Genomic DNA, 11,804 nt, shown 5'->3' with positions numbered 1-11,804 from the left:
TTTTTGTCGCTGTGCTCACAGCGCTCTCAGTTGAAAATAAGCTGTGTCCCAATTCAGGGGCTGCAGCCTTCGAAGGAGGCGGTTCACGGAGTAGGCTCCATTCATAGCCTGCGTAGACCGTTAAAGCCGAACCAAAATGAGACGGCCCGGGAAACGGAGGAAGCATTTGTCAGCGGCATCTGAAGGAGCCCTCGAATTGGGACAGCCTTCGACGCGCTTCTGTGACGCAATCGGACTTCGAAGGCTGCAGCCCCTGGATTGGGACACAGCTATAGTTCAACTTTTAGAACACTGCCGCGCTCGTCAATGTCACCGCTCCCTCACCGACCAATCAAAATCAAAAAGGGGCAGGACTAACAATATCAACTTTGTCAACAACAATGGCGGAGGAGAAGCTAATCCTTTCGTGGCTACAATTTCCAGGTGTAGAGCTGCTGCTAACACCAGGACACGATTCCTTTCCATTGTTTGTATGTTTGTTTGTAACATTTCCATGAATAAAAGTGAATATTAAACATACAGAGTCATTTCATAATGATCACTACAGAGGGAAATGAAAGTGCTACCAGAAAACGTTTGTAACCTAGCAACAGTAAGCGCCTGTGAGATGCGCTCTGAAATTGACATCAACATTTAAACTTATTTCCTTTTTTGATACAACATACTTTTTTTTAACATTGATACCTCTCTAACATGTTAAAAATGAAGCTAAAGCTAGGAAACGGTAAGCGTAGCCTAGCATAACAAGAGGAATAGCCTACTGGAGGAAAACAGCTAGCTTTGTTCTGTCCTACTTGGAGCGCAAGAGCTAACGAATTATGTTATTTAGGGTAAAGTTTTTAAATTATGACATACAGACAGCTGCTGGTTAGCTAGCATAGCACAAAGACCAGAAACAAGGGAGAACAGACCAAGTAGTGGCTTTCACCTGCTACGTAATGAGCTTCTCTGACATCAAACCAAGACAGGTGAGTTTTCCAATCTTTTTGCTAAGCTAACTTTGCAGCTATTTTAATGAACGGAAATTTGTTTACAGTAACTTGCGGCTAGGAAACCCCTGCGTCACGTACAATTTGATGTAGAGCAAAGGAAGAAATGGACAGGTTTAACAGGTTATCTCTGCTAAGTGACTCTTGTTGTTAGCACGTCATCACAGTGATTTACTCTATGGCTTAATTTACTGTACAGACCTGGAAGTGGTATTGATCTTCTCATCTAATTCCTGGCAAGAAAGTGAATAATTAGATATTTAACTTACATGAGGCTGACAACAATAAACGTGTCCAGCTAACACGTGGTGACCTGTAAATCTAAGCCAGTTAGGCAGGTAAGAAAGGCTGCAGGGTGGATTGATATTAGTTGTAAGCCACCCAGGTGTATAAATCCACACCGGGTCAGACTTCAGCATGGGGCAATTCTGATAATCATGTGCTTGTTACCTGATTTAATCCGTCCTGACTTATCCTGTCAACCCCGGAGTTTGGCTGCTGGGAAGCCAGGAGCAGGTCTCACTTTAGCCTCAGTTTTCTTGTAGTTTGAGGAGACAGATTTGTGTGTTGACGTGTGCTTGTGTGAGCGGTGTGTAACAGCGGGGCTTATTCTGTCTGCGTGTGCATTGACGTGCTCCGACAGGTCAATCAATGAGGAGGAGATGCAGTCCGCCGTTGGTTCATTGACCTGCTGTGCTAAAAGAAAACACACGAGGGTCAACTCATCCTGCTCCTCATGCTGCCCTCACTGCCTGCTATGATTGCTAACTGATTTCATTTCCTCCGCGCGGGGTTCCTCTCTCTTGAAGGTGGACGTCGATGAAGCAGGATTTAAAACAGAGCTTAAATGTCAAAATAAATTAGTTTACCGTTAATCACTGAACATGCTTTTGAAGATTCTGGGTTTGACCTATAAAGTACAGGACATTCCACATTATATCAAATCGATCGATTTAATGGCCTTTATCCATTTGTTTTAGTTTGCTGCGGATATGACATCATCATTACCTGGAAGTCACAGTTTTTATACTTTCTTTTGGTGCATTTAAGGACACTCTGACATTTGAGATTCATGAGAGTTGGGCACTTTTCAAGCATATATTTGTTAAAATATATTTCTATTGTGTAAAGCATCTGGTGATCTCTTTAGATTTAGACATAAGCTTTCTACATTCGCCTTAATATATTTCCTGTTGCAGTGTAGCTATTTCCTAGCATTACAGATAAACCCATTAACAAACAAATGAACAAAGTTAACAAAACAAGAGGGACGTTGTGCATCGTCTTACCATACAGCTGCTCTCGTAACAGCAACATCTGTTTTAGAATTCTTTGGTGACAACAATCGGAGAACAAAAACACTGCATACAGATGGTTATTAGGCAAAAAGACAGAAGGTGAAAAGTACATGAAGTGCACATCTTTGTTTTGTTATGGGATAAATAGACTCACCGGCTGTGCTAGCACCGTGTTGGACAATCCTCAGGTATAGGCTGCGGTGTTAAAATAATCACTTGGTACTAAGGGGCCCAAAGTGTGCCAAGAAAATATCCCCCACACCGTTACACCCCCAGCAGCAACCTGAACCGTTGGATGGATCCATGATTTCATGTTGTTCACGCCAAATTCTGACCCTACCGTCCGAATGTCGCAGCAGAAATCGAGACCAACGATTTTCCAATCTACTATTGTCCAATTTTGGTGAGCACGCGCGAATTGTAGCCTCAGTTTCCTGCTCTTAGCTGACAGGTGTGGCACCTGGTGTGGTCTTCGTCACTGCTTGGATTGAATGGCTTCAAATGTCGGACACCCAGTCATGAACGGCAGAACTGCTTTGCTTGATTACAACATCAGACCTCATGAATATTATTTTCCTATCTAGCTGTCATTATCTGTTTTTGGAAACACCCCTACCTGTATATCTACAGCTGATAAAGGACACCAAACTAAGCCCACAAACCGAACCTATAGCCGAGATAAAAGCTGCGACTTCCTGAATTCCAAACAAACATGTTTTCTCTCTTGCAGCAGTGCTATCTAGCCTCGCAGGAAGTTTGGGTTTTATTTTCATTCTGAGTCATTCTGTCTCTGCATTTCATCAGCTCGAGCTGGGAAAGACTTCATTATTCCACCTTGGAAGATGGCCCTGTCAGGCACAGTTGACAAATGAACAGCCTTAATTGTGTTGATCATCTGAGCTTATGTTTGTTCATGGCTGGCACTGAAACTAATTTGGAATATGAAACTCAATCATCTGAATATTGAACCAGTGCAAACAGAAGCACATCATAATTTCAAATTCTTCTGATTCTGACATAGTGGAAATGTTTCCTGGAATATATTATGCTTTCTTTTTATGCAGAAGCAGAAGGATCATTTATATGTGAGGAACAGGCTGTGTATTACCGCGCCGCCACAATGACACGCATCCGTCAGTGCAGGCGCTTTGTGTTAATGAGACGAATGGCGGCAAGTATGCTTATAGTGCATATACATACTTCTGTCACCTGTTAATTACGTCTCATGTTGTTTACTGTGGAAATGCAAAAAACAGCAGACGGATAAATCATGCCGTTTTTACATCTCGTTCTCCTGAGGCGAGACAGTTTGATCCTGGGCTGATGTGTTCCTGCAGGATAATCCAGTTGACAAAATCACTTTGTGTTTGATTTATAAAGGCAAGTGCTGCTCTCAATACTGCACGAGTGTTTCCATTATATTTTACTCTATTTGTAGGGTTAGAGTGAGACTTAGGGGAGTCTGGCTAACACACTACATGTTTGAGGACGATGAAAGAAATAATCGTTTTAATTTTTAAAGGGCCAGTTCGACGATTCTCAACTCTATTATGGGGAGCTAATGCTATTATGGTAGAAAAACAAGTAGTAGTAGTCTGTTCCTTTGGAGGACGCTATCCGCTTCTCCAATGGGCCCTGGAATCATCTGGCAGAGGCCAGGGAGCTCGCTAAACTACACTTCCTCAATTAAGGATGCCCGGCTCCGTTGTCATGTCCCGTCATCAGGTTTGAAATGTAGACTGCAGACCTGGAGATTTTTTTAGACGATCCACCGGTATATTCTCGTCGTATTTCAGATTCTGTACCGCTCTGAGCCATTGCCTGCAGCGATCAATGTCCTTGACTGGAAAACGGTAGTATTTCACCACAGCGTCTCTTGCTGGGCCGTTCCTTTGAGAGGGAGGGGCGCAATGCATGCTGGGTGTTGTAGGAATGTAGAATGGGTGAAACCACGAGCTGTTTGTACAACTTTCTTCACAGCTATGGCGCCAATTTCAAATATTATTGCTTCTATTGATTACAGAGAACACCAGCTCTGACTGACAGTGGCTTTTACCAGGGGCCAATTGCTCCTTTAAGTCATTTTGATGTTCATTTCATAATGTATCACGACTTGTTTTACAAAAAATAAAACTAAACTGAAATGAAACATTAACATGACACAGTTACAGAGATACTTTTTCAGTTGATTCTTACCATTTCTGGGCAAAATAAGGACTCTATCACTCCATGGTGTGACACACTGGTGTGAGGAAATGCACGGCCTGCAGGAAGGAGCGTGCGACAAAGAAAAGACAGGAGGCAGCGTTCTTATAAGGAGGGGAAATTTTATTTATAACACATGGTGCTGACAGGGAGTCTCCAGCTCAGCGTCTATATTACAAGGTTGATCTGCAAGGCTGCGCATTTACTGTACGGTATTTGGAAACCAAGATTGCAGTGGCACTATAAACACACGCTTGAAACAACAGATTCTTTCCCTTTTTTTTTGTTTCTTTTTTCTTCATTTTCTTACAAAATGGTACAAACAACAATACAAAATATTTGTGCTGTTGACAATTTACAAAAAAGTCTTTTGACTCGATAACTGTGCAATCATTTTTTCAGCTTTTTTTCTCCTCCGTTGGAAACTATGTGAGTATGGTACACCAGAATCCCTTCTGGACTGCAGCCCCGGTCATGCGGGCTGCGACACATTTTAAAATGTTGTATGGTTACTGTAATAGAACTCATCTGTCCATTATAAAAAGACACATGCAAAAAGCTCCAATTGTACAGGTACAGTTTGCCTAACTTGGTCGGTTTAGCTTCAAGCAAATACTACATTATGTACACTTGGACTTGAGCAGTTTTTGGAGAAGTGGTATAAAACACTGCTGCCTGTCTTTGCAGTTCTGGCTGGAGCAGAGAGAAAAAACTGGCGTCTGCTGGAGCCTCCCGTCATGTGTGTGTCCATGGTCAGGCAGTGTCCAGAGAGAGACCAAGTGTCCGTTAACTAACACCAGTCAGAGAGGCAGACGAGCCAGAAGACAGGGGTGGAGTTCAGCAGTGCAATCGTTCCTCCTTTAATCTATCGTTTGCTAATTCTCCCCTCGCTTTAGCAAGAGGACGTCAATAAGACAAGAGGACCGAGTATGTAACACGTAATGATCAACCTCCCTTCATTTCCCCTCACAAGTTGCATTTACATGGTTGTGTCAAGTTTGACCGACTCCGCCGATGATTTGCTGCCATGTATCTTTGTGAGTCATTGATAACATTCAGTATCATAATGGCATTGTGTCATGTATGTATGTATGACACAGTTATAGGTCATTTACCTTGTGTAAAGTGTGTGTGGGGCCTCCTGCTATGTTTGGCCCTGAGTCCTTTCTTTATTCAGTGAAAACTGGACGGCCTTCAATAACGTTGGCGCCCCGCGGCTGAATTGAAACAATGCTGTAAGGGCTCATATAATATAGAACACTCACATATATACAGTAAGGCCTAGAGGAGTGAGTGTGTGCTAGTAAAGACTGTACAAGTTGGTTTGAACGATGAAGCTAATCTTGAACAGCGACACGAGTATGGCTGTAAGCTCACGTAATATCGAACAGATTCCCTTAAATGCAACATGGCTTTTAGAGGTGAAATATACATTGCCGAGTATTCGTCTGAAACAGAGCTGAAGTGAAAGAAAATGCCTCACGGAAACAGAGAAATCATGTTACCAAATGTATAAAAATGTTCTGTATATACAACATTTAGATGTCAGAAATAATCACAGATAGCAGAAAGTAACAGCTGTGTTTATTTTGTGGAGATATTCTGCAGGCTGAGGAGCAGCCGGGTAGAAAAGAGCTTATCCAGCAGCAGGCTGTGGGAACTGCTCCTTTTCCCATGTCAACAAGTCGTCACTGACACTTTCTATTAGGGATGCACGATATTGGATTTTTCGCCGATATCCGATATGCCGATATTTTCCAGCCCTTTTTGCCGATTTCGATACGGATATATTAGGCACATGTTTTTTCCCACCTATAGCACACAACATCAAGTCTCCCCTGTAGTGGAATTGATATCATGCCTACTCTTATTGTAGTGGCCAAAAAGTGCCATCTTGACGGAAGTAGGGTCACGTGTCTGATCACTCACGTTTCTGAGCGCACCTGAATGCAGTATCCCCCCGAAACATGGCAGTGAGGGAGACATGCCCGGACTTGTTTACTGCACCTAATACGGAGAAATCAGTGATCGCCGACGGACTCTTTTTATCGTGTGTGCGTCCATGAATATGTAAGTTAGTTTTGCACTGATGTTTATGTTGCACTCTGTTAGCGTTGGCTGTGTATTTGTGGCGTGTTTGATGTTGTTCAGTCCGGTAAAATGACGAGAATGTGAGCTAACTGTTAGCTAGTTAAGAGTTGTGTAACTTCTATTCATTGGCTCGAGTTTCTGTGACTTTTAAGTCTTTATTTGTATGTTGTAAATAACTTTGCACACGCTGAGTTAATGTCGTAGCTTTACGTCAAGCTTTTTTAGGAAATCATCGAGCATTTAGGCAGAATTAAAGAGTTTTATCTGCGGAAAATATCGGCAGAAAAATGACGTATCTGCCGATATGTCATTATCAAGCCATAATCTGCAGATACCGATAACGTGCATCCCTAAATCTAAATAATAAAGAGATTCCTACCCTGTTAACCTTAAATATTACACTCTAACCTTCCTTCCCTTGGTTACAGTCAAATAAAACTCCTTTGTTTCTTTGTCGTGGCATGATATGCACCTAAAGGCAGTCGAGAGATCTATATCTCCCTCTTCCTCTCTGTCCAATCTGAAAGTACAGACACGGTTATCTTTTTATCTACAGCTGTTCTCATAAGAACAATGAGAAGATGAAAAACAGTTGGAGAGCAGCAGGAGAAAAAGCAGGAGAGGAGCATCCTTCTCATCACACCACATCTAAAGAACACTGTGGTTACCGAGATTTCTTCCAAGCATTCATCATATCCATAATTAATAGAAAATCTGGTCAGTCCACATCAAGATGAAACCGGAGTGTTTCAATGGCACTCAGAAGATAAGGAATGATTAAACCTTTCTATCATTCGGCAGCATCGCCCCGGTCCCCCCTGTGAGATGTTTTGCATATTTAAATAATTTAATACACAGACTAAAGCTCTTTCTCTCATTTCTCTACATGCAGTTCTGGGGGACTGAAATATGATTACAAAAGCCCATGGGTAGTGCTGCTTTTTCATTTAGACACAACAAAACTCTCTTTCACAACGTCTCTCTTTTAAAGCGCCATTACTGAAGCCTTAGTCTTGCGAGTCTGCTTTGATAAAGTGCAGAGCTTCACAACAGACTTTCCTTTCCCTTCTAACTTTGTCTCTTAAACCTCTTGAACTTTCAGCCAAAAAATTTCAGGAGAAAATTTTTTTTTCCTGATGAATGAAACGTTGCCTGAAGAGAGACAGATTGTGAAGGCGCTTAAATCCCTGGCTGAGGCTCAATTCCCACAGTTTCTGTGACAGGGACCAACACCAAAGTTTGTGTATTAAAAGTTTGCCGAGCCACGAATCAACAAAAGAAAAAACAACTAAAGACAGAGAGAGACTCAGGATGGGGCTTTTACAAGCTCATAACCCTGCATGTAACACTTTCAGAGCTCTTTGAAGTAATCCTGCACTTCTTTCCCTCCATGTTTGTACAGTTTATATAGTTTTCTTTGACACATTTAGCACACAGTAACTGTCGCCATGTTCATTACCTTTGGGTGAAGGGATAAACATGCAAACTTTAAACGATCTTAAAGGCAAAGTCTCATTAAATAACCCTCATATGTACTTCTTACACATTATAGAGGTAACACACATGACTTGTTAATCCCTAAAATTTAGCAACAAGCCAGGTTTCTGGTGCAAATACAGAGAGCTCAAAACAAACACAGCTGCTATTCAAGCCACAATAAACAAAGACACGCAATGCATTTCTTCTCTAACACAGTCCCGTACTGTATTCCTGTGATTTCAGTCATCACATTCAAGTTGGCTGTGATCTAGGAGCGCAGGAACGCCTGACTTGAAATGTTTTGTTCATAACTTACAGACACACTGCAGGTGACACACTGTCTACATAAAGCGCCCTCGTAAGCCAGTCAACGCTCCTCTGATATCTCTCCCGCAGCCACCGCAGCCCTGCAGGACCATAGAGATGACAAGGGGAGGTCTGAGTTAAAGGGTCAGGGGTCATATGGGGGCATGTACGCCCAGAAAATGGCAACCAATCCTGAGTTAGCGGGAGTCTGCTAAAATACGCACCACTGAAGGCACTTTTTAAACAACAGTGCTTCTGTTCTAAGTAATTCAAGTTCAAGAAAGAATAAACCAGGGCCCTCCGTGCAAGAAGGACTTTCATTTCTGTGTTCTTGTTCTTTTTTTTTTTTGTTCCCCTCAGACAAAGCAAGCGGCTCAACCTAAAGCTTCTGCAGAGAGAGGCAGGCGGGGGCTGACGGCGAGGGAAAAGTGAAAACCCTCAGGAATAGGGAGCGGCTCCAATTGAAGGCGAATGGAGACAAAAAAAAGCAAAAAAGCTACACAAACTAAAGGAAAAAACAAAATCTGACTAGTGGAAACCTACATCAAGCATAAAACCTGAAATGAAACAAAAGCAACAGTTTCCAAAAACAAAATGTGAGAAGCCTGCGATCCAGAGCTTCTGCGTCAGTCTCAGACAGGCTTAGAGCAGGAGACGGTTGGGTGAAGAGCACCCGACACTGACTGACGGCAGCGGTCCTCTGTGGTGGGTAATTTGATTGGTTGGTTGGTTGGTTGGTTGGTCAGTGTGAACATGTCATTGTTATAGTGTGTTCAATAAGGGTGTTGTAGCCCCCTGTGTTAGTGGGACAGAGCATGGCAGGCCAGCTGACGGGACGAGGGTTTGTGTGTTCGTGTGTGTATGCATGTGAGTCTGGGCAGGTTTAATCGTCATCCCCTCCTCCGTACATGTCGGCCAGCTTTTTGAAGCGGGGGCCCCAGTCGTTGAGGTAGTCATAGTCCTGGTCCCCCGTGCTGGAGGAGTTGAGGGAGCTGACGGAGCCGGCGGTAGAGCCGCTGCCCTCATAGTCAAACACCAGCAGGGAGTCATAGGGAGGAGCTGTGGGGTCGTTGTCTGCTGCTCGCAAACCCTGAACACGGAAAGAGGAGGAAAGGTAGTGGTCAGTTCTCACGTACCTGAAATGAATATGATAAAAAGCAGGGGGAGCAGGGATGTGGAGGCATCATGGCTTTCTGCTTTTATTGTATAGGACAGTTAAAGAGAGACAGGAAACACAGGAAGTAGAGAGCGAGGGATGACGTGCACCGAATGATCAGCAGACAGGAAGTCAAATCTGCGATCAGTGCGTCAAGGACTGTAGCCTCTACAGTCGGGCGCCTGCTCCGCCAGCCGAGCTGACCAGCGCCCCTCACATTCATCTTTCAACTCAAATGAGTCATATTAAAAAAGAAAGGTCAAACTTGAGGCGGCAGAAGTAGAGATATCCTGATGTAAGTCATCAGTATGGCTCAAGCCCTAAAAGGACTGGATCCTACATTTCCCATGATGCAACCAAGAGCATCATTTCCTTCCTACATATTCAAACTAAATTTTCCCAGTTTGTTACACATTTTATTTTGTTATATATTTAAAGTTTCCAGCACGGGCCGAAAACAGCCCTGATGACATCACTATGACATCACCAGGCGCATCTGCTCACAGCCTCAGAGGACATTATACAACACTTTTCACACAGCATTACTCTCAATAACTGATCTTTATGTGTAAATCGGTTCTTATTGTTAAGAATGGCACTGTGCATAGTGTTATATTATTGTACAAGTTATGTAGCTACATTGTCATCACCATTTTGCTAACGCCAGTGAAGTGACTACTTCGACCTTGTACACTGGTGGGTGGTTTAATCCATAATAATGCATGATATTTGTATGTAATATCTCTATCTGAGATCTTCTATTAACAACAGCTCAATGGTGTAAAAAGCACAACATTAATAGAAAGGTATAAAGTGGCATAAATGGTACAGCTCAGTTACCTCAGAATGGAACTTCCTGCTCTGCTCTTGTGGTTTTATACAAGTTAAAATAAATGATGCATGGCTTTTGACATGAAAAAAACTACAGATATATTTAACACCAAGGCTGTACTGTACTCATACGCACAAAGCACAACATAACAGAGACTGAATAATGCATAGGTTTCTATGAGATGTGCAGCACAAAGGGCTGATTAAACACTAAAGACAAGTTCACATGTTAAAGTTTGTTACTCCTAAATTATTCTAACCGTGATCTCATCTGGTAGTTTCATTGAAATCAGAATCTATTTTAACTTGCAGAAGAAAGAAAGAAGAGATAAGAGACAAGATGTAACAGCCACATGAACGTACAAAAGCATCAGAAAGGATCACACGTCTATAACAAAGAATTCTTAGTATTTTAGTGCAAAAACATCCTCAGAGGGTTTCGTATAGAATCATATATTTATAACGGGATGTATCGGCCAGTTCTTGTTTCTCATTTTGTTTAATCTATGTGTGATAAAACTCTTTTCTTCAATATCTCCCCACAGTTTCATAAACAAGACGTGAGGAGGTCTGTGTGTTTGCTGCACTTGTTTCTTAGAATGACAAATGAGAGCCATTGACCTTAAGGTTAGGCAGGTGAGGAGAATGGACTTCATCTACTTCACTGGAATACAAAGAGATGCTATGGATAGAAACCCAACAAGCCTCAACCCCCGGGGGGACAGTGCATGGCAGGAACACCATGTGTTTGCTGTGTTTGTGTTTTACCAGACTGCTGGAGCGAGATCAGGTGAGTACATGAGTGAGCGAGAGAGAGAGGGAGAGAGAGGGAGAGAGAGGGAGTCAAGGCTGGATGGATCAAAGCTGAACAGCTGCCAACACCTCTCGAGTGTGAACGTGTTGTCACGAGTCTGTCAATCAGCATTTTCTCGCATCAGTGTGCCAACGCTGGAGTTTGTGTGTGTGCGCGTGTGAGTGTGTGTGTATAAAGCTGGCAAGGTGAGTGCAGCTGTAAAGTAAAACAAAACTCTGCGTTGTCTCCATCACCCTGCTGAAGTTTACATATTGAACAGCATCCAGAAATAAGTAATCACATTAGATGTCAGATCGATGGAAAGTGAAAGTGAGAGGCCGGCTCACTGCGGGAGAAACAATCTAATGAGGGCCGAGCTATTATGCATGCCAGATGTGACGTGTGTGTGCATCATGTCGGTGTTTATTCACCTCGTGGATGAAGTCCCCGATGTCTCCAGGGTGGGGCACGACAGGTCTGATCGGGTACTGGGACTCGGGGATGATGGGGCGTTCGTCCACCCTGCGGACGCCGGGCGGCTTGCTGATGATGTGCTCCAAGGAGTCCGGCTGCTGCAGCTGGCTCAGGTCGTAGTCCTACACAGACACACAGATGTAAGTGTGTGCGGGAGGTCAACATAGAGAGTGTGTGTGCGT

General features: G+C 43.1%; 1 protein-coding gene across 1 annotated transcript in view; it reads right to left on the bottom strand.

The window, feature by feature from the left end:
* Positions 1-4,594: 4,594 nt before the first annotated feature.
* LOC138589442 (cadherin-4-like) overlaps positions 4,595-11,804 on the bottom strand; it is a 257,011-nt gene continuing 249,801 nt past the window's right edge. The window contains exons 16-17 of the mRNA XM_069659713.1: positions 11,580-11,744; positions 4,595-9,458 (exon numbers count right to left, since the gene is read on the bottom strand). Coding sequence (XP_069515814.1) covers positions 9,252-9,458; positions 11,580-11,744 — 372 coding nt within the window. The 3' untranslated portion in view covers positions 4,595-9,251. The remainder of the gene's footprint in view (positions 9,459-11,579; positions 11,745-11,804) is intronic.

This window comes from Semicossyphus pulcher, unplaced genomic scaffold (genome assembly GCF_022749685.1).
Source record: "Semicossyphus pulcher isolate SPU_LCO1_2020_fin unplaced genomic scaffold, fSemPul1.0.p SCAF_13, whole genome shotgun sequence".
NCBI lineage: Eukaryota > Metazoa > Chordata > Actinopteri > Labriformes > Labridae > Semicossyphus > Semicossyphus pulcher.
This window is presented reverse-complemented; position numbering and strand designations above follow the sequence as displayed.